We start from the raw sequence: 22953 nt of genomic DNA, 5'->3' as shown, positions 1-22953 counted from the left end.
TTGGGTAGACAAAAGAGCGACCTTTCAGGAAAAGTCTTCACTGCCCAATGTAGTGTTGTGGAGATGTTCCTGCTGGCACTAAACTGGATTGCTGGAGCTTGTCTCTTTCTTTGAGCTAGTTTATTCTGCTGGTCAGCAAGCTACAGGAGAAGAGAGAGGGTGGTATGGCCACTGCCAAATGGCATTGCATAGGCATACTCTTAAATATGAAAGCTGGAATTAGAAGAAGGAAACTTCCACAAGAATTATGGATGATGTTTTCAATCACCCAAGAAAGAGGCTAGCTGCACTTGAGGATTCTGTATATCTTGCTGAAATAAGAGGTGGGGGTTGATAAAACTGGCTAGAAATTTTCGCCCTTCCTGGCCAGTATCCTAGTTCACAGAATCGTTGTGGTTGGAAGTGACCTCTTGAGATCATCTCAGCCAAGCTCCTGCTCAAGGAGGGTCACCTAGAGCAGCTTGTCCAGCACTGTGTCCAGGCAGCTCCTGAATATCTCCTCAGATGAAGGCACCATAACCTCTCTGGGCAGGTTGTTTCTAGTGTTGGTTACTTACACAGTGGACTCTCTTTTTCTTTTCTTGTTTTCAAATAGAATTTAATGTATTTTCGCTTCTGCCTATTGTCTCTTGTTCCCTCCACGGGCACTATTGAGGAATGTTTGGCTCCCTCTTCTTCAATCAATCTCATCTGATGCTTTTACGCATTGAGCCTTATTCTTCAGTCACCTCTTATATAAAAAATGCTCCAATCCCACAGTTATCCTTGTGGCCCTATGCTGGACTTTTTCCAACAAGTCTGGATTTTTTCTATATGGGAGAGCCCAGAACTGGACACATACCCCAGATATGGACTCGACAGTGTGGAGTAGAGGGGAAGGATCTCCTCCCTCGATCTGCTGGCAATGCTTTTCCTAGCGCAGCCCAGAAGGCTGTTTGTTGGCCTTCTTTGTCACAAGGGTGCATTGCTGTCTCATGATCAGCTTGTTGTTCCCCAGGACCCCAAAGTTCTCTTCTTCAGAGCTGCCTTACACCCAGTCAGCCTCCAGCATGTACTGGTGCCTGGGGTTATTCCTTCTTAGGTGCAGGACTTGGCGTTTCCTTTTGTTGAGCTTCATAAGGTTCCTATCGGCCCAATTCTCCAGCCTGTCCAGGTTGCTTGGAATGGCAGCACAGCCTTTTGGTGTCAGCCACTTCTCCTGATTTTGTATCAGCTGTGAACTTGCTGAGGGTGCACTCTGCCCTGTCCTCCAGGTCATTAATAAGGAGATGAAACAGTAACGGCCCCAGGAGCAACTCCTGGGGTATACCTCTAGGGATTTGCCCCGACTGGACTTGGTGCTGCTGATCACAACCCTCTGGGCCTGGACATTCATCCAGTTTTCAGTCCACCTCACTGTGTACTTACCTAGCCTGTACTTTGTCAGCTCGTCTTTAATAACGTTATGAGAGACAGTGTAAAAGGCCTTATTAAAGTTCAGGTAAACAACGTCCACTACTCCCCACTCACATGCCAAGTTAGTCACCTCACTGTAGAAGGTTATCACGTTGGTTAAGCATGCATGATTTTCCCTTCATAAATCCATATTAACTACTCTTTATCATGTTCTTGTCCTTCTTGTGGTTGTAAATGGTTTCCAAGATTAGTTGTCCCATCACCTTCAAAGAGACTGAGGCAAGGCTGACCTGCCTGTAGTTTCTGACATCTTACTTCTTGTGCTTCTTGAAGATGGGAATGAAATTGGCCTTCTTCAAGTATTTGATATATATATATAAGTATTATATATTCAGAAATATAGTATTATATATTCAGAAACCTCTCCCAGTTTCCATGACCTTTCAAAGACAATTGAGAGTGGCCTTGCAATGCCATCAACCAATGGTCCTAACTGTGAATAGGCCAGTTTGATTGTTATGCCAAAGCCTTTCAAGAACCAAAGATGGTGAGATAGGTGCAGTCTTGGCTCGGTAAGATTCATCTGGTCAAAGGAACCTCTAAGTTGGGGTGACTACAGACTGTCCTGCCTGCCCTGTTCTCTTCTGCCCAGTGCATGCACTCCTTTGTCAGGAGCCCTTGGGAGCAAGGTTTCTGTTCCTTGTTAACACTCATTAGCTATGATGAGGGGAGCCATGTCAGCATTTGAGCTGTATCAATGGTAAAGCCAAAGAGCTTCCAAAGGACCCTCACATGGACTTCTGAGTCCTGAAGGTAAATGCAGCTGAACAAACCACAGTTTGATTGCTTTCTCCTAGTTTTTCTGCAGTATATTGAGATGGATTTCATTAGTTGAGTCTTACGAGGCCATTTTTTTTCTTCTCCTCTTACCATGGTGTGTGTGTGTGAGGTTCTTTTTTCTTAAAGCATTTTATATAGTTAAACTAAAGACAGTTTGAGTTCTGCATGTGTGCTTGACAGCATCCTTTATGCTTGAACTCTTCAGAGACATGCAGATATATTCCGTTGTATTGCCTCTTCCTCTGAATCTTTTCTGACACTGAATATATTCACACTTGATAATGAAAAGGAGACAGAGAGAGAAGAAAGCAAGTGCGGTAAAATGAGATGTTTTGGACTCTTGGATAGCTGAAGATAGATGAGTTTTATTAACAGTGATCTCTTATGAGCTGGTGCATGCCAAACACGAATGTAATCAAGCTTGAGGACACCTGGGGATTCTTTTGGATAATTAAAAGGCTATGTGATTCCTTAGGGCTTTACAGAGGGATTCTTGTTCACACTTGTTGGTGGTAGCATCTCTTGGCCTGGGCAGGAAACCTATGGAATATGCCAGATATTTTGTAAGAACTTGGTGGCTTTTATGACTTGCTGCTTTTGTGCCACAGCTAGCCTGTTTTGTGATCTCAATGTGATTTGCTACAGTCAAGACGATCTCCTTTCGCTAATTTAACCTAGAAGTCAACGTGAGAGAGGTATGGCTGCACACCTTACAAGCTGATGCAGGTTCAGTTTGTTAAATTTTCTCCCTTTCCATTCTTATTTCTAGTGAATTCATCTCACCTGGGTGATTTGCAGGAATCCTGGCATTACTAGTTCATTGGCTTTATTTATTTTAGTTCCTATTTGCTTGAATTTACTGGACACTGAAACTTCTTACATGAGGCTGATTTTGCAGACTGAGTAGGGTTCATGACCTGTCCGTGCAACTTGGTCATCGTTAGCTGCGCTCCAGTGATTTCCTCAGCCCTCTTTTCTTCTACTGAGGTTTTGTAATCCTGACATGCAGAAGCTTTGCTCCTCCAATCTGTCGTACCCCCAAAAGGTGAATTTACGTAACATCTCTCTATTTTCCTAAGAACTCTTTCAACATGCCTAGGTTCATTTGGCTGAGATCAAAACAGTTGCCACAGGCATCCTGACTTATCCAAACCAGGCATATAAATGCTTGTTTGAATGAGGACTTGTGTACTACAAGCTTTGGTGTTCTTTGAACAGAATCTTACTCTGGTCTCTGGTTTGTCTAAAGAAATTTTTTTTTTTTTAAATACAATGCTTTTCTGGATTTTCTCTTTCCTGGTGTTTTTGAATCTCCTGAAAGTGGCAGTCCCCAATGCAACCTGAGCTCATTCCGGCTCCACACTGGTGCCAAAGAGCTGAATGGAACATTATTATTTTCTTTCCTTCTCGCTGGCTTTTGAACCTTTTATCCTTTCTCTTCTTTGACCCTAATGAGGCTTTCACTCCTCCAGTGGCAGCTTTGCTGCTCTGGTATTGTTTTAGTGTGATGCTTGTGTTATAGGAAGCTTTTTTCTTCATGCCTGCCAGAAAGGCTAAAGGCACAGAGTGCTCCAGATATTTTAGGCCACCACTTTCATATAAGGCTGTTGTCTTGGGAGACAAGACAACATACAAGAGAAAATTACCTCCTCCCCTCCCCTAAGGTCTTACATCTGCTGCCCATGCTTGCCTGTTCTTATGCTGACAAGTATAATAAACCCAAAGTTGCCTAATTTGATCTCTGGTAGGGTTATGCAGCGAGTGACAAAGTCGGCTTGGTGGGAGGAGTGAGGGGGACAGAAATGTGTTGAATACTTTTATTTCTTGTTGCAGGCCTGGTGCACTGTACATTTTTTTTCCCCAGTTTGTTTTCCACTTCACTTTTTCTCTGTCTTTATTTCATTTTGGTTTATTTATTCTTTCTTTCTTTTTTTTCCCCCCACAGTAGCTAGTTGAGGTTCTGTTTCCTAGAAACAAGAATGGAAACAAAGCTTAGAAAATCCTCTGAGGTTACTGATGACTAGCATTAAAAAGGGGGGAAGAAAAAACAAACCTTTTGAAAGGGGAAAATATCCATCCATTTAAATTCCATACCAGCTACTTAAATAGCTTGAGTCAGCTTATCTATTTTTTGGGGGTGTGTTTGTTGTTTTTTGAGCCTTGTAGGCTGGTGTGGCTGGTTTATTTTGCTTCTCTTTATTCCTCTTTCCTTGGCTCGCAGTTGGTCATGGCAGCTGGTTGAGAACCTTGTCCTCATGTGGGATACCTGCTGGGGAGAACAGCCCGTGCTTTTTCCTCTGTAGGAGCAGGAAAGTAGTGCTTTGTGCTGTTCAGCGTACAGTGTCTTTCAAACACTCTCATGTTCTGGCCAGCTTAGGCCTCTCTCTAGCTCTGCTCATCAATTCCCAGCTATTCTGATAGAAATCTTTTTTTTTTTTTCACATTGGTCTTCCTGATGGGGAAATCTGTATTTGATACAGAGTACATGTAACGAGTTAATGATCTTCAACCTTCATCTCTGCCATGGCTCTTTACAAGCTACAACTCTAAAGCCACATGCGAGTTTAATACAGTCACTCCTCTCTGAGACAGTGAACTGAGTTTCTTTGGGTTATTCTCAGAATCGACTGTTGCCAGTACAGATGCAGCCCTTGGCTAGCTCTGTGCATGTGCAGTACGTTTTCTGAACATGGGAGTTGGACACCCCCATGTTCTGTAACCATTTCCTAACGATTTACCCTTGTTTGCAAATGGGAAGAGGGGGCAATAAAAGAAGGAGCTAAATGATCAAACTTAAGATGAAGATACTAAGTCTCTTCTCCTGCTGCTATTTGCCACGAGATCTTGTCTAAGAGCTAGACTTCTAGCTTCAGCTTTATCGCCTTGAGTATTTTTGAGATAGGACAACTAATACCCAGACCTGAGTACTGGTACGATGTGTTCACAATCAGAAAGCTGCATGGCTGAGTCAAATTTTGTTTTACTGCTACTGTTCCATGCATGTTGGACACCAGGGCAGCAACCCATGTGCCAACTCTGTACCAACTCCTGTGCCAACCCATGCCACAGCAGCATCAAGCCACCATCTCTTGTTCTCATTTCACTTTGTTTCCCTCTGCTCCACCCCTCATCCCTGGTGGATTCGCAGTACCGAGTGGAAGCCTGTCGAACTCTGTCAGCCCTCCTGAGTCATAACACTCCTGCTCCCGGTCCACAGATCCAAGGAGGTGAATGCCAGGTCCTGCACCAGCAGGGCAGTGACAATGGTCTGTGTCACAGCAAAGTGAGGGAGGAGCACAGCAGGAAATGAGTGAATCGGTTTTAATCCATCCAGGAGTCTGCTTAGCATGTGTGGAGCTCTCATGTAATTGAGTGGTAAATCCCATAGGAAGCTGATGAGTGAGGACTTTATTTATTTATTTTCCAGAAGTGGTTGTTGGTTTGCTCCCAAATACCTCTTTCCAATTCTGGTAGACAAACTGTAAAGCTAAGTGGTTTCCAGATATCCACGTGTGGAGCCTCTTGGAATGTCTTACTCATCATTTTCCATCATTATATAGATAATTTATTATGTTGTGCAGTAATCAGTTTAGAAGAATTTTCCTTTACCTTAAGCTGCATAAAACCCACAATGAAAGAGTAACGTTAAAGATAGACATTGCGTAACGTTACAAGGCATGATGAAGATCCTGCCTTGCTCTCTTTCTTTTCTCTGGAAAGTGGAAGCGTTTTGACACCTTGTGTACTGGAATGAATTGTGAGGGGCAGATCTAGTAGAGGACTGCTGGTGACCAAGGCGAAATTCTGTTTTGAATTGGGATCTTTTAAAGACTTATGAACATCGTGGCCAGGTTAGAATTGGTGGCTACATGGAACAATGAAATCCTAAGGTGACAAGCATTCCTGCCTTTCTTGAGAACGTATTTTTTCCTAACTAACAGATCACTTTGCTTGGATGCTTCAATAGTAGTGGGCTGTAGAAAGCTGGAGGTGCACAGAAGGAATCCGCTTCTTTATGGACCCTTTGTACCTCTTCATACGTGTGCAGTTTGTGCAAAGCTCTGCAGCTTTGTGCAGGTACAGCTCTTCACTCATTTTTCCCTAGTGTAAATGGTAATGTCATTGAACCCTATATCCCGTGTGCAGCTTGGGGTAGGTACAGGGACACTAAGATACTTGAACTGCTGGATGGCCAGTAGATAAATGCAGTTCTGCTGGTGTTGGCTTCTTCAATTTTACTTCGCTCAGACTTTTGAAGAATTTCTGAGCTGCCGTTGTATGTTCACTTCTAAAGGAGGATCCTGCAGCATTGTAAAAATTATAGAAACCTACTCTAAAACAAGCAGAAGTGTGTGGTTCAAGGCAGATTTCATCTGCTTTTGCCACACGAGAGGCAGCTTATTTTGTCCTTTTTAAAATGGTACAGTCATCTTCCAAGGGCTAGACCTTTTTCCTCCTCCCCGTTTCCCAGGAATCTGGGCTGTTGTTAACGCACTTCTTCTGTGAGGATACTGTGGTTGCACATGCCATCTGGGGAGACTTTCCAGCTGGCACAGTTGTGCTTGTGGACCCAGAGAGGAAGATAAGAAAATCCCCTTTGTTTACATTGTTAAAAATAACTTGAACTGAAGAGCTGTGACTGCAGCTGGGTTTGAGTTGGGCCTTTACAACCAAACAACACAATTTTTTTCTGTGCCAAAAGTGAATACCATGAAGTTTCAGTGTCCTGAAAGCATCCAAAAAGTGGGCAAACCCCTCCCTCCCTCCTTCCCTTCCCCAGTAATAGCAGATCCTTCAGAGTGATGAAACAGGAATACGGTTTACCTCTTAAATCTCTCTATCATAATTACCCCTTGGAGGGAAAGGGTATTTCTCCAAAGTACCATACACCAGTCTAGCCTTCCAGTTACCAGAAGCTGGATCGCTATTCTGTCACGTGCACCAAAAAGCCAGCTGTTAGAGCCTCAGGACAAACAGAGCTGAAATGTGACACTGTCCCAGTTACTATTCGAGGCTCTGGCAGCAGTAGTTCTGGTATGGCATCCTCCCTCAAGCTGCCAGGTACCAACATGCCTGCTTATCCCTGTCCTTGCACAGAAGCCATGTGCTACAAATCTTTTCTTCCGAAGTGTTCCCTTTGCATATCAACTCTGCTCCCGTCCTGTCGGGGTGAGCCTGTGCTTATCTGTGTTTACATGCTTCCTCCTTTCTGCCAGGCACCAGCAAGGGCTTGCAGCGTGCAGCTGTGCTTAGCGCAGCACACATCCGTGCTGCTTACATTCCTATGTGGCTGCAGGAACCCCTGAAGTGCTGAGAGAGCAGCAATCTGTCCTTCTTCTTGCAGTGCTTTCAGTGGGAGGAACCTCCCTGCTGACTGGTGATACCCATGCTCACTAGGCTCAGGGACTCAATAGCTGAAGTCTGGTGACTCTTCGTAGCTGAGGTTTCACCAACCACGCACAAACAATCCAAACCAAAACCCTAAAATCCCTAATGGGAGACCTTCACTGAACTGTTAGGGTTGCCAGATAGTTTTTGATGTTTAGACTAAATATAGATTTTATTTTTGAGAGAAGGGTCCTGCTGTAATGGAACTCCTTGCGGTATGTTTCTCATTCATTCACCAGCAGTTCTCTGGGGAGGGAGTGAATGAGCAGGAGCGGCTACATTTTCCCCAAATAAATTGTCTGTGAACACTTCCTTGCCCCTGGTAGGCAACCCTGCTTTGAGCTGAGCCGGTAACTCTTAATTCCTTCTACTCCTCCTCCCTGCCTTGAAAATTAGAGGTTGGGGGCAGGCTTGCACTTTTTTCTAAAAATAAAAGTAACTTTTTTTTCCTCCTTTATAGAGCTGTAGGTATTAGGAGCTGGATATTAAACAGGTGACTAAAAGATGCTGTACTGTACAACAGTCCTTACCTTACTTCTCCCACCATCACAGAACATCAGAGCGTTTTTACTTGCCATTTCTTTGATTATTAAAAAAATAAAAAAAAATCACAGCATGAATGTGCTCTCATGTCTAGTGATGGAAATCCTGGGGAGGGGAAAATCCTGGGGAGGTTTTTCTTTTTTCTGTGCATGATGCTGCGGTGGTGTGAGCGAGCCCTAGATAAAGGTGGGTAGCATGGGTAGGACAAGTCTGGGTGGGGAGCTTCAGCCCCATGCTTCTGCTGGGGGGCCAGAAGTGTTAGCTGAGCCCTGAAGAAAGTTTTTGTTAGAATGTGGGTTCTGGCTGCTGCCAAAAATGCTAGTGATGAAGAAAGTGAGAGAAGGGAAGTGGGAACGCTTTTATCTTTGCAAGACTGCAATGAAAATTCTTGTGACAAAGAAAAAGCACTTAACTGCCCTTGAAGTTTTCCTGTGCTGGATTCCAGCGGCTGTGAGCAGGGAAAGGTAGGGCAGCGTGGAGGAGTTCTGTGGGTTTGCTGCTGTGCAGGCTGCCTGACAAACTGTATCAAGGAGAACTATATAATACATATTTGCTCCTGCATCCATCTTAGTTCCAGGGTAAATGTTAGTGTCCCCTCAACATAAGAGTGTTATCGTGCCTGTCAGAGTAGCTACAACAGCTGCTCTTTTAATGATTTTATTTTTCATAGCTGACTTCAGCCTCCCTTATTTATCAACAGAAACATTGGTTGTCCTCACTCTTTCACTATGTACCAAAACGTGCCAATTGCATTTGAATTTTAAACTGGGAGGCAAGCTAGAAATTAATCCCCTGTGGAGGGCCAGTTTGTTACTTTGTGCTTTGATCTCATTAACCAAGCAGTCCTGTAGTGAGGGTCATTCACAGTTTATGCACAAAGAAATTGCAGTGAGAGAACAAACATGCCTGCTTTATTTAAAAACAGTGCTGTGCGCTCTGGTAGAGCTCTGCAAGTGGGAAGCTTTGACTGATTTGGCAATCTATTGCGTGTCCTTGGGATAGGGAAGAGGAGCTGTTGCAAAGCTTGGCTATTTGGGAACACGCAGGCCTTTTCTCAGCTCAATGCCCTGCAAGCCCCTGGGGTTGGCTGTGTCCTGAGAAAGGAGGGGGCAGGCTGAGAGCCGTGTGCCTGCAGGTAGCAACCTGCGTGCCTCCCTACCTGCTCCATGCCCCTGGAGCAGCCCAACCTCCCAGCAACCAGTGCCTTGGTGCGGCAAGAGGACAGGCTTGTGAGCCAAGTCCTAAGCTTGCATAAGAGCAAGGGGGGGGAATGGGGACTGAACGGCAAAGTCTGGGATGAAAATGAGATACCAACCGCCTCGGCTGAGCTCCACCCTCTCTAAGAATCTCAAAACAAGCTCTGTGTCTCCTGGCAACGTTTACACAAATTGTGGAGTTTAACTTGAAAGAAGTACGTGGAGTCCAAAGTACATACCCCGTCGCCAGGTGTGAACAAGGGGGAGACGCTCGTTTCCCTCTTCCTGGAAGACCTGGCACTGGGGATGGTCTCAGGTTTCAGCCGTGTCAGAAAGGCAACAAGTTAAAGGTGAAGCAGCATCCTACTTGACAGGATGGCTAAGAAGTGCCAAGAAGTGGTGTATTTTGTTAATCGTGAGCATGCCCACGAGTGCAGTGAGTATTGCTTAGGAACCAGACACGGGACCTGGCACTCCCCGTGGGCCAGCGCTGGCGGCTGCACCCCGCAGTGTGTGCCCAGTGCCCCAGCCTGCTCTGGGCACTGCCTGCTGCTTCTGCTGGCGGCCAGGGCCTGGCAGGGCTGGCATCAGCTGCTTCCTTGTCCAAATCCCAGTGTTGGTCAGCATGCTTTGACAATGCTGACCCAGTGCTCCATGTACTCCAACCGTGCCACGTTTCTGTGACGAGGGAGAGGTGTATGAGAAAGCAGAGGGATCTTATCATGGTTGTTTCTCCTTCCAGGAAAGCTGTCTTTTCAGGTCTTATGACAACTACTGCTCATTAGCTATTCTGAAAAAAAATCTGAGTGCAGTTAAAGTACTCTATATTATCTGAGCTACAGGCAAAGCAGAGGTAAATGTTCATCCTCCATTAAAGCCACAGCTGTCACAGGGCTCCTACAAAACACCATGTAGGCAGAACTGAGTTTTGCCAAGCTGAGAACATCCGAGCTGTTCCTGCCTGGGGAAGCCACACTGCTGGGGCAGAGCCGGACAGAGCTCTGAGCTTTTGGGCCTTGGAGCGTGGGTCCCAGCAAGCTTCTCGTGCCCCCTCTTCCAGCAGCAGCCAGCCTGGGCTTTGGAGGGCTCTGGAGTGGGCAGAGTTGGCAGGAGGCTCCCTTGCCGTTTCGCTGTGCCTGGCAGCCTGCTGCCCGAGGACGCCGAGATGAGGCTACAGCAGCTGACTGCTGGGAGCAGGCAATTCCTTAACGCCACGCTGTCAAAGAAGTGGGGTTGTTCCGTCTCCGACGCTCTTATGTAGATACTGCAGGAATTATGCTTACCGAAGCATTCAGAGGGAAAAGCTGCTCCAGTTTCTCTGCCACAGCGGAGCTTTTGCTGTGTCTGCTCAGGAATGCAGGCGAGAGCAGTACTGGGTTGTTGGCCGCTGCAGGGGCCTGCCACAGCGCGTTGCTGCCTGCTGCCTGCCCAAGCCTCCTCGCAGGGGGACGATGGCTGTGGGGAGGGGGCTGCGAGACAGCCCTGCTGCTGGCTGCTTCCTCCGGAGGGTTAATTAGATGCGACCAGGGGGAGTTAAATTGCATTACTCCTTGTTTTGCTCTCGTGATTGATGTCACTGTAATATCGGCTACGCTGACTGCTAGCGGTAAAACAATTACAGCCCCGAGGCACCTGCCACGAGCTGCCACGTTCGTCTGCCCCAGCTGATGAGTTTGATGCATAGAGCTTTCTCCGTGGTGCCCAGGAGCTGCTCTGGTATGGTGAGGGAATCCTCTGGCTGCACTTGCTGCTGGAAACAGAGGTGTTGGCCAATTGTTTGCAAGTGGGATGTGGTTTTCCTCTGCAACTCGATTTTAAAAGGAAGAAACTTCAGCTTTCAAGACTTTGTGGCATGGTAGGAACTGCACTTACAGGGAAGTCAGCGCAGACCTGAAGTGTAAATCTAGATGTTCTTGTGTAATCCCAGCTGGGGCTGTGCATCTTTTCAGGGAGCTGCTCGCTCCCAGGAGGGTGCCTCGGGGGGAGCTCACAGCCTTTCTCAGTTGGGCTGGAGAGCTGAGTCTGCTCACAGCTTGGTGGCCGATTTCATGTTTCTGCAGTAATTTTCTTGTAAACTTTGCTTTTCTATATCTGTGTCGTTCTTGTCTTCCCCTCTGAATGACTGTTTGTTTTTTATTAAAAACAAAAGAAAAGTTTCTTCTTGTCTTCTCTTGTCTTTGACTGTTTCCTCTTCCCCTAGATCTGTGCATTTTCTTTCCTCTTCTCCCAGGCATTGCCTTTGGACTTTGCCTATAAGCATTTTGAGCGTGACAAAGAGAAAACACCCCTTATATATGTGTGTGCGCATGTATATATCAAAAAGGCAATAATTTATTGTTAATATAACTGAAATCTCAGAACTGTGATTCAGGAACCAGTATTAGTCTACCACTAACTGTTACATGAAAAAGAGAATAATAATGCATTAGAATACTTCTATACAGAAAGTCTCAGTAATGGGGATAATACAACTAAAACTGCAACGCATTTCTTCATTTCTGTCCCTTGTGCATGGCGTTATGCTCACCCTTGTGTTCTTCCTCTGGATCTTCAAAGGCAGTAGCTAGAGGGTAAAACCGTAAGTGTTCAGCCTTTGCAGTCCTTCGCAGGGAGGAATGTGATGTGGATGTGGCTGCCTGCTTCTTCCTCAGTCCAGGGTCTGTTTGAGGTGACTTTATTAAAATACTTGCTAACATGCTTTTACACCTTTCTGTTTCCTAGCTGGTCTGCAGCTCCATGTTACTTCTGAATTCACTTTGTATGGTGCCTTTTATGCATGTTAGGTATTGTTTCTTTGTTACTCCAGTTTTGTCCAGCTCCAGGTCTGTATTACTTTCTCTGACCGTGGGTGAGTTGCCCAGAGCTGTGGGGTCTCTGCTGCCAAGCAGGTGCCTCACCTCTTATCACCCCATGCCTCTACTGCTCTGTGCAGCGTCGCCTCTCCGCTTCTCAAGGCCTCTGCTATCACACCGTGCCTGCGTTTCTCTCCACTACATCACTGTGTTGGTTGTAAATACCACATTCTACATAAAGTATCTGCTTGTTACTGTTATTTATATAAAACTGTGGCTGTATCACACAAAGGTAAACAAGTAAAACAAATGAGCCACAGACACCTGGCCAGTTAGAGAAACTGCTATCACAGCTAACCCAAGTGAAACAAAGCTATAGGCAGGTCAAGAAAAGTTCAGACAGAGCGAGCCCCACAGGCCTGAGGGCTTTCAGGCTCAGTACAAAGCTCACAGCCTGTTGCTGAGAATGGCAATACCATGTTACAGGGCTATACATTGTTTGCAGCTTCTTGCTGTTCATCCTCCTCCTCCAAACACAGGGGTTTTGGCACCTCGGGTTTTTCACTTGTGCTATGGAAGACAAATCTGGGGCTGTCGGCCAGCTGCTGGTGGAAGAGGAACTGGCTCTTGGGAGTTAGAGGAGGGAGGGGTGGAGCATGGCTGGGGAGCAGGAGATCCCTGAAGCAGGTGTCTTGGCTGCTCTGTAAGGACTGAGAGATGTTCTCTTCTGCTTGTTGATGTGCCTGTGGCAGCCATAACTCTGGGAGAAGTCCTAAGTGTATGGAGACAAGCCCTTTCTCAAAAATGAACAACACCTCAGCATGCTGTGATTCCAGAGCATCCATCCTGGAAAAAGTTACATTCACTGCCCTGGTGAAAGCTCCTCAGGTCTGCAGCTGTGTTCTGGTTTTTTGCTTCAATCATCTTAGTAGCACTTGAGACCAGTCAGGTTCTGCTCAAGGCTCCATTTTCTACTGCTTCTCAGTCTCTCCTGCCTAACTGATCAGCACAATTCCTTGTCATGAACTGTCTCGGTGAGCCTTTTATTCCTCTAGCCTTCCTGTCATCAGTTGCTCATTGCTCTAGCCCCCGGGGCTGCTGCTGCTTTGCAGTGTTCAGTGGTGTTTGCCAAGAGCACTGAAATAAAACACAATTCTGCAACTCCTACTCCCAGCCCAGTCGATTTAAAAGTTCATGTAGGTGTATTGCTGGCATCGCTTGCCCGCCTTAAGGGAAGTGAGTGGTTTTGGAGGGAGAAGGAGGAATGTGGACCCAGTATTTTATATAGTCAGTCACGAGCCACGTGTATATATACACGTATGTATGCTTGAAGGTGTATGTATTGGTGCACATGCATGTGTCATCTATGCCGTATGCCCTTTGAAGCTGCTCAGACGTGCAGGCTGACACACAGTTCAGTGTGTGTACGTGTGGCTGCTGCTTTGCCTGGCTTTGTTGTTCCACCTCCCGCTGCTACGGGCTGGAGGAGGAGAAGGGATGTTCCACAGAGGAAGTGGCCTGTCCTTAGGCCTGCTGGAAGAGGGTTTTATCCAGGTTCCTAAGCAGCACAATTCTAATCCAGGAGGTTTTTCTTCCTCTCCTGGCTTTGGAGCACTGAAGGGAATTGAAGCTGAAGTTCCTGCTGAATCACTGGTGACTAGGCAGCCGTGAGCTGCAACAATTGATTTGAGTCATTTTCATCTTCCTTGCAACTGTAACAATTCCCGGTTAGTACGCTGCTTTAGACTTAGTTTAGGTTTTCCTCTGAGCTTGTTTCACCCCTCTGTTTCCCCCCCACATGTTTCTTGTCCAGATCTTTCACAGTGGCCACGTGGCCCAGCTCTGCCCCCCATGAGAGGTGCCTCCTCGTTGTGCAGTGCTGCAGAAAGCCGTCACCCTCCTGAGAGCACTGTTGTTGTGTCTCTGGCTCCAGCAGGGCTGCTGGGGAGTTGGATGTGGCTTACACAAGGGAGGCAGGACCTGGGCATCCATTGTGTCCCTGCATCCATTTTGTGTGAAGTGCAGAGCCTGGCTTTGTTGTCCTGAATCATCATCCTGTGCTTATGCTTGGCCAGTGTTAGAAGGGTTGCCAGTCTTAAAGCTCTTCCTCCTTCCACCCTGCCCCTTAAAAAATACCTTGAAATAACCTAGCATTGGAGTTTTGTTCCAAGGGGATGAGGATACATTGAAGAGAGATCAGTAGGACCAGTTGAAAATAATCGTGGCCAGTGCATATGACAGGCAGTGCCCTTGCTCTGGTATGAGGCAGGCAGGACTCCTTCAGCCCTCCAGGTTTTCCTCTGTGTTCTTGTTAGAGCTGAAACTTCAGCGCTGTCTTTTTTATGGAATAAGAGGGGCCTGGATTGGCAAACACTCACAACCTCTCCTCCATATTAGATCTTTTCATCCACTTATGCACTGAGGTTTTGGACGTCTTATTTTACAGTATCTTGGGTATCTTTTCAAATCTGTGTATCCGTTTCCTGCCACCTGCAGCTTAAGGCTAGACATGTAACTGGTTGTTTTAAAGAAACAGTCTGGTAGATGTGAAGGGGCTGCTGAGAGCTGCCAGTGGAAGTGGTTCACCATGCACAGCAGGAACCTGCACTGGCATTGTGAAAGTCAGGAGCACCAAGCCCTGTCCCCCCGTGGCCTCTTTCTATGGAGGCCAGTAGATCCCATAGGCACAGGTTTTTGGGAGGAGCATTTTGAGGCTGCCATAGTTGGGGATGCAGCAGTTGTCCTCTTGCATGCTTTGCTCTTCCCAGTGCGTTGGAGGATGACTGGGAAGTGAGCTGGCACTGGTGTTACCCTGCCTCGGCTGAGGACAGCAATCAGAGCACTGTCCTGTGGTTATGCAAAGCCAGTGGCACTGGGCAGAGAGGTCATTAGGCTCCTTCGTCTTGTGTTCCCTCAGACAAGTCCAGTCTGGGCTATCAGTAATGACTGGTGTGAGTTCAGGAGAGGCTGGGTGGCAGGGGAGCAGAGGCTGCCTTTGTCCCTTTGAGGGTTATTTCTACAAATCCTTCTTGTCAGTTCTGCTCTACCTTCTAGGCTGAATTTATTGTGTTGCTTTCCCTCTCTATGTGTGGGTGCAACCAGATTTTCATCGGATTTCCTGCTTCCATTACGTGTGATGGAGAAGACCTGTGGAGAGAAATGCCCTGTGGTGGCTGTGTGGCAGGGGAAGCTGTGGGGACCAATGCTGTTTTGCAGGCTCCCCCTATGATTTCTCCCATTTTTGTCAGAGATTTTGAAGAGGAGAGGCCTGAAGGCACAAAGCTCTAAATTTTTATGGATTGGTCTAAATACACGAGAGACTTGTGCAGGTGGGAGCTAGCTGGCTAAAACTCAGTTTGGCTGAGGCTGTGCTGATGCTGGTAGATGGGTCAAAACCAAGAATCTTTCTCCCACTGGCTTAAGATAGCTCCGACTGCCAAATTCTTGGAGGCTGGAAGAGCAGTCTGGAAAGTATCTTTACAATCTGCTGTGTTCTTCCCTAGGCCTGTGCTTTTGGCTGCTGTTGGAGGCAAGATACTGGACCTGAGTTTGATCTGGTGTGGCCATTCTTGTGTTTTTTGGAGCAGAGCCTTTTTTGTGCTGCATTTTAGTTCCCAGTCCTGCAGGTTTGGGGTGCCACCCAGCCTTTTTAGCAAAACAGGTGTGTCCCAGGTTGGCAACCAGAAATTTCTACTCTCTTAGCCTAGCAATGCTTACATGTATGGATGACTTTTTTTTTTTTTAAAGTGGGTTTCTTGTTCAGCAGTCGTGTCTTTCCATTAGCCTGTGTTTGTTTCTGAAGCATGAATTTCTCTGCATCTCTAACTGCTGTTCTTCTGGTCTTCTTGGTCATGGTTTGGTGCAGGGAGCTCTGAAGCCTTTTGTTCTCAGGCAACGATACCCAACTCTTAACCTCTCAACAGATACGCCTTTCTTCTCAGAATGCATTTAATTAATATAGCTTGCATGAAAATACCTATTCAGTTACATAGTCAACGTGCACGTCCTCTCTCATCGCTGTTAACCCACTCCCAGTACTGGCTATGAATTAAAGAAGCTTTTTGGCAGGAAGAATTGCAACACAGAAAATTAACACCAGCTTTTGTAGACACTGCTTCACTCTGATCAAGCTTCCCTTGGCAACCAGTGCAGTGTAAAAAAGATTTTGTTCTTATCAATGCCTTTTTTCTTTTTCATGCATTTTGTGCGTAGGAAGCTGTTGCAGTCTCATTTGAATAGCTTTGGGTCTGGGGAAGAGAGCAGAGTATGAGCCAGAAAGTGAGAAATGGACTAATTTTGAAGGGATGGGACTGTTTGCTCTTTTCATTTATCCTTGCAGCAGCATGAAAGGAAACTATTGGGGGGGAGGGGTAGCCAAAATTGGTTTGGGCATCTTAATGGAGTTTTCTTTCCTCCATACAACAGTCTCTTTCCAGCATAAACTATATACATTTAGGAGAGGAGGATTGGACCTGTGAACTCGGCCTCTGGTCCTGCGTCCTGCAAGATAGGGCAATGCTGGTTGATGGATAACTTGGGAAAGGAATGCAATCGCTGACTTCTCATTTTCCTGGAGGGGTGGGTGTCCTGCAGAGGGAAGGGACGGAGAAAACTGACTTGTGCAGAGATCTGTTTGATATTAGCTTGCTGAAGAAGGGTGAGGAAGAAAGTGGGTGGAGGAAGGCAGCTGAGACTGGAGGGATGTGCAAGGAGGGCAATGAGGAGATGTTCAGGAACTAGGATCTGGGGAACAACAGGAGTGAAGCTGGTAGGAGGAGGGGCAGAAGTAAAAGGGGGGGGCACGGGGTGATCCGCTGCTGCTGACTTAGTGAGTCAGATGCTTCATGTAAATGTGATACTGACGTCCGATTCCTCTCCATTCCTGCTCCTATATTTAGCTTAGGGAAATTGCTTCTTTTTTATACTTTGGGCTTTTTTTCCTTTTGCAGGAGCCAATGGGAACTGTTTGGACACTCCTTCCCCTCCTCTTTTCCCCCTTTGAAACAACACCAGCTTTTTATCTGCATATATGGTGCACAGTTGTGCGTGTGCAAGATAGGGCTGCGCCTTCATGGAGGTTTGGAAAACTCTGCCAGGGGCCTTTCCCTGCTTCCTTGCTGCCTGACCCACATGGGCTCCCTGATGGAGCTGTCTGCAAAAATCCTTGACGTAGCTGTGACAGACGATTCTGTCCTTTGTTTGTGTTTGAAGTTACCTGGGTGCCCCATGGGGAAGAGGAGACCTGGGAGGGAATCCGCAGCCAACTTGTCTTTAAAAGCTGCTCGCATCAGGAAGGTGTTGCTTGAAGGTTGTGGGTGACATCATAGACCTAGAAATAATTCCTTAAATATGTGTGCAATTGCCAATGGCCCCTGCAGGAACCAGCATGCAAACAAACAAGACACTTGATCTCAGCTGGCTGATAGACGGTTTGTACAGCAGTAATCCGTATGGCAGTGAATATTTTCTGTAAATGTCTTGGAAATCAGGATGTATTTATTCATGGATGAAAAGATGCTGATGTCATCGAGCCCTGCCTGCAGCTGCAGAGAAGGTAGAGTTTGTGCTGAAACAAGGTTGCTAACAATGCTGACCTTCTGAACAGCTCGAGTGCACTAGGTCAGTGGTGTTTGTAGGTCCCATGTGAGGTGCTTTTGAAGCTGGTGTTAGTTTTCATGTTGGCACTAGCATTGAAAAAGTTCTCTACAGACAAAAGTGCCTTGAGAACTTGAGTTTGTTTTGACAGCTTCAGTTTGGGGAAGGGGTGGGGTGGGCAGAGAGGTGATGTGACCATTATACAGTGCATGTCTGAAGTACTTTGCTTGGTCTGCATCCACAGTGGGAGGCTAGGAACAAAAAGCTGAGTGCTCTCATCCCTTGCGTCCTTTCCACCCCTCTGGCTGTAAAATGCTGAATGCGGTCCTATAAAGCAGCAGACAAAAGTGTAGGGCGGATAGATGGGTGTATGCTCTTATATGCAATTTTCCATGGTAATTTTTTTTATTATTTTGACTAAGATTAAAGCCAGTATAAACGGAAAGGAGTAGGTACTTTGAGTCTCCTGAGGGCTTGGTAGCCATAATGAAGTTGGAGGAAGCATTGAATAGGTGGGTCAGAGATCTGACCATTCCTTGTCTCCATTCCCTGTATTTTGCTAGACCAATTTACCTTGTTAAAACAGCACGCCCAGCATCCCCATGGGCTCTGAGCTACCTTGTCTGGAGAACTGCTGCAGGTTCTGCTGAAGAATGACTTGCTGGCTGCGTGGGGTGGAGGAGCTGCGCCGGGGCCATGCCGAGCTGAGCTGCAAGTGTCTGAGCAGGCACTGAGGTCGCCCTGAACACTCAGAAGTGGTTACAATGGTGAAACTAGTTAACTTCTGCTCTTTGAGATGTGCTCTCCACGACTGCACACCTTCCCATGCATTTTGAGAGGGAGCCAGTTTTCCAAGTCAGGTGCTGCTGACTCCCAGAACAGTGCCTGTGCCCTGCCGTGGGATGTGTGGCTCCTGGCTGCCATCCTGCTGAATAAGGTACTCTTGGAGCTGCCCGGAGTCGTCATTGCCCCTGTGTGTGGCAGACAGGAGGGTGATGGTGGAAAACCAGCAGAGCAGTGGGGTAGCTGTTGTTGGGTAGCAGCTCATTTAAGAAAGCAAGTTGAAAAGACTAGTTTAGCCTAGCCAAATAACTTTATTGGTATACAAGGCCATAATCAATTAGCAAATGTGGTTTACAACTCAATATAACCACTTGCGAACTTGTTTCTGTAAAAATATGGGTTAAAGTGACCTTTTTGTGGCATAAATCAATGCACCAAATGCAGTCTAGTAAGGAGACACTGACTTTTTCTTTTTCCCTTCCAGATAGTGTTTGTTCATTATGAATCTGACTCAGTGAATCTGACATAGGTGTGTTAAGACAGAGTTAAAATATCCATGTCTGTGCCTGCTGCTGTGGGACTAGAGCCTGCGTGGCTGCTGGAGTGCTTTGTCAGTTCGTGTGTGAGCTGGGGGGCCCTCGCCTCCCCTGTGGGGCCTGGTCTTCTCTGGGAGCTAAGAAGGGGCGAGGAAGCCTGCAGGAAGGCAGGCTGGCAGGGAGACAGCCAGCTCTGGAGCACATTCAAGCTAAAACTCATGATTGTAAGTGGTCAAAGGCTCTGCTGTGTAAGTTACTAAGGGCAAAGCCTTTAGCGTTTCACTATACTATTCTAGGAAGTGGTTTGTTTGCTTGCCTGGTTTGAAGACTGTGGCTTGTTTTTTGCATCTTTCCTGTGTTTTTAGACTGTGTTCACTTCTCTGAAGTCTTTTTTCTGTGCAGGATGCATAGGAAGGTATTTGTCAGGATGTTGTGTCTTTCCTTGATTCTTTCTAATGCTTTCTTTGAAGCTTATTGTGAGCAAAATTCATCAGTCATAACCCAGCAGGATTTTTGTCCATTAAACCTATCCAACTTCACAGAATGGAGTTTTACTTTGCTTTTCTGCTTAGCTGAAGTCTTGGGATTAGATGGATTCTCACATCTGCTAACTTCCTATTTCATATCTTGTGATTTGCAAGGCTTAACCTCCCCTGACTTGTTAATGGATCACAAACCACCTGCTTCTTTACACTAATCCTTCAGAAATAAATAGCATAGCTTTGACTTGAAACTTCCGAGTTTTGTTCTCTGGGGTGAAAAGCGTGGAAGGCTCAGTCCCAGTCTGAATGGGCTCCTTATTTACACTTTCACTGCTCTTTCACAAGATTGTGTCTCTGGTCGTGGCTGTCTGACTTAACCGTTAGGAAAGTTTGGTGCTTTTATGACCTTGGCCTTTTGTGTGAGGCATGGGTGGAAATGTAGAACAGTCTGACTGGGGGCATTTCTTGTGACTGGTTGGTGACGTGGAGGTTAAAGCTTTGGTACCCTCTGACAGTGTCTGCTTTGAGCTAGTGATGTTAGTGGAGTGTGGCAGCTCAAGGGTTCTGAGCGCAAGGCCTTGGTGCGTCAGTCCTCCTTCCTCTTCTCTTTTCCCTCTCAAAATGCACACCTGCCAGCTCAGGTGAGACCCTGTCAAACCTGAGCCGTGCCTGCAGCACTGCTCGCCCTGACCGCTGCTGGGAGCACAGAGAGGGGCCAGGAGGACCCGGTGTTGGCAAGCGCAGCGCCGTGCTGCCCAGGGCACGGGTTTGCAGCCTGCGTCAAAAGTTGGCTCCTGCGATGGCTCAGCTTTTGCCTTTCTGCTTGGCTGCTTCAGGCCAGCTCTACAACTTCTCCCTCCTGTGTTTCTCCTGTGACTGGTGTCTGTGGCCTGGCACACGTCGTGGGTGAGCCCCAGCGTGACGGTGACGTGAGTGAAGTCCCCAGCAGTGAGGGCTGCTGGCAGCGGGGCCGGGGCATCCTTCAGTGCTCTGCTGGCACAGCTGCGGGAGGAGGAGCCGGGCCTCCGAGCTCTGGCAGTGTGCACATACAGAGTGAGAGACAAAAGCCACGATTTCTGTTTTAGAGGTGAAGTGAGAGACAGGGCACCAAGTCATTAGAGCAATTGCTGTTCTGCCTGAGGCCAATTTTCCCTTCCTTTTATGCTTTCAGGCGAGAGCAGGAAGGGCCTTGTGTGGGGGTGTTTTGTTTTTTTTTCATATCCACTGGCTACTGCTCTCTTCTACAAGACAAGACAAATGCTGTTACATGAGGATTTTTGAAATTGTGTTAAGTGTTTGTGGAGAGTGGGGAAGATGCAGGGCCTGGGAATACTCCAGGCTGAGACACCAAGGCAACAAGCTATTGGAAATATCTGTGGGGAAGAAGAGCCTCTTCTCCTTCACGCCCCTCCCAGCCAGCGACTGGGTTGCTCCTGATGGAGGTGATTATATTGCTTACCAGGAGTTTCAGATGAGCTGCAGAAGCAAGTAATAGAGATTTCTGCAGAGCCCCTAAGCAAGTTGTTTATTCAGATATGTCCCTCAGGTCAATAGGTTTTGGCATCATAGTTTTTCACTTCTTAACCGGCCAGCCACCTCAAGTATAGCCACCATGCTATACTCAACAGCTTTCTGTCCTTTCTAGTGTTATGGACAAGGTACAGCTCCTCATCCCAACCCTGAGCTTTTCTGAAAGAGGACCTCTTTCCTTCATCCTGACATTCTTGCTCTGGTCTAGACGTGATGGTTTGGTGCTCAGTACATAGGGTCATGTTTATGGCAGGGAACCTAATCCATTAGGGCCATTGCATAGACTTTCATGACTAATCTTTATGTACAGCTTGAACAATCAGAGACTCAGGGCTCACAGATGCAAGAGACAATTATTTATGATACTAGCACACGGTATACCTCAACATGGGAGAGACGTGCAATTCTTCCTTTGCACTTCCCAGTTAAGCACAGCTCAGCCTATGAGGCTGGGGTATGGCACAGCTTTTTGGGGCTGCTTATGCTGCTGCTCTGCCAGCAAGGATGGCTCTTTTTTTTTTTTTTATTTATACAAATACTTATGTTGTTCTTCTGTTTCCTCCATCTAGGTGTGTTGTTGTGCTGTTCAACCCTAGAAAAAATAAGCAACACCATATTCTGAACAGTTCCAGGTGAGTGAAGTTTCAAGCTGGCTTGCTTTCTGTGGGAGATGAATTTCAAGGTTTTTATGGCTTGAACAAAGTGGGAGTTGTTGTTGCTCCAGCTAAATCCCCTCTCAGTGAGGGTTGCCTTGGGGAGAGGTTGCCTGCTGGCTCGACTCTAGCTCCTTCTAATGTGGGGTGCTGTTATTGATGAGGCAACAGCTCAGAAATGTTGTGGCCTCATGAGGAACTTTAGCAGGCATGACATGGAGGGAGTATTGCAAGAACTCCATGGTATCTGTATGATTTTTTTTTTACCTGAAACTATTTCCTCATTATTGGAGCCAGGACTGGGACATGGTCCTGCATCTGGAATAAAGGCATAAACATGAAGATAAACCTTGACTTCTGGAGTTTTTCCAGTGCTGTAGGCATGCTGCTACAGACTTGAGCACCAGGGAATCACCAGGGCAAGTGTTAAGACGTCTGGTAAAAGAAAACTATTATGTCAGGCTATTACATGTGATTTGAGCCTCTTTCCAGTTTGTCCCAGCCTACTCCCCAGTCATGATGTATTGAAATGAAATCACATGTTGGAAATGTTTCTCAGTGTCATTTTCTCTGTTTTAGGAAAACAATTACAGCACTTGCTTTCTCTCCAGATGGAAAATATTTGGTTACAGGAGAGGTAAGTGTGAGAGGAGACACACCTTGTCCAGCACATTTTGAAGCATGGTAGAGTGTTAGGAAAAACAAGCCAGTGAGTTACCTTTACACAGAAATCTCTTTTAATGTTGTATCTTTGGGTGGACCAGCTGGATTATGGGTGGCTCTGGACTCCTGCTTGCAGTTTTTTAGTGTGCTTTCTTTCATCGGCTTGTGGGACAGATCTTCTGGGGTGGCTTCTGTGGCCTGAAGAATAGGGTGAAAATAAGCGAAAGGGAACACAGCATGGCTCTACTCTAGCCTAGTGAAGAGTACTTGGATGGTCCTTAATCTTGGACAGAATTTATCATTGTTGCTTCAGGATTTAGGATGTAGCTGAAGCTGAACAGTGTTGTGGAAAAAGTGAAAAGTGCATGTGGATTGAAGCTTTAGGAATAGTGACAAAAGATGCTGGTGCCTGTGGTTTGGCATTGTATGTTTGGCTGGGGGCGACAATTACTTCTTTTCAAACATGCCTAAGGGGGAGAATAAGGATGACTCCACCGCATGTCTATTGTGCATGAGAAGTTCAGAACATGGACTGTATGTCATGAGTTTGGAATTGC

General features: G+C 46.6%; 1 protein-coding gene across 5 annotated transcripts in view; it reads left to right on the top strand.

Moving 5' to 3' along the window:
- The window catches only part of MAPKBP1 (mitogen-activated protein kinase binding protein 1), a 96809-nt gene that overhangs the window by 27310 nt on the left and 46546 nt on the right, over positions 1-22953 (top strand). For all 5 annotated transcript variants that reach the window (XM_035539797.2, XM_050711093.1, XM_035539798.2 and 2 more), the window contains exons 4-5: positions 21650-21712; positions 22313-22370. In XM_035539797.2, the coding sequence (XP_035395690.1) occupies positions 21650-21712; positions 22313-22370 (121 nt within the window). The remainder of the gene's footprint in view (positions 1-21649; positions 21713-22312; positions 22371-22953) is intronic.

This window comes from Cygnus atratus, chromosome 5, assembly GCF_013377495.2.
Source record: "Cygnus atratus isolate AKBS03 ecotype Queensland, Australia chromosome 5, CAtr_DNAZoo_HiC_assembly, whole genome shotgun sequence".
NCBI classification, from domain to species: domain Eukaryota; kingdom Metazoa; phylum Chordata; class Aves; order Anseriformes; family Anatidae; genus Cygnus; species Cygnus atratus.
Note: the sequence above shows the minus strand (reverse complement) of the source record. Positions and strands in the feature narration are given on the sequence as shown.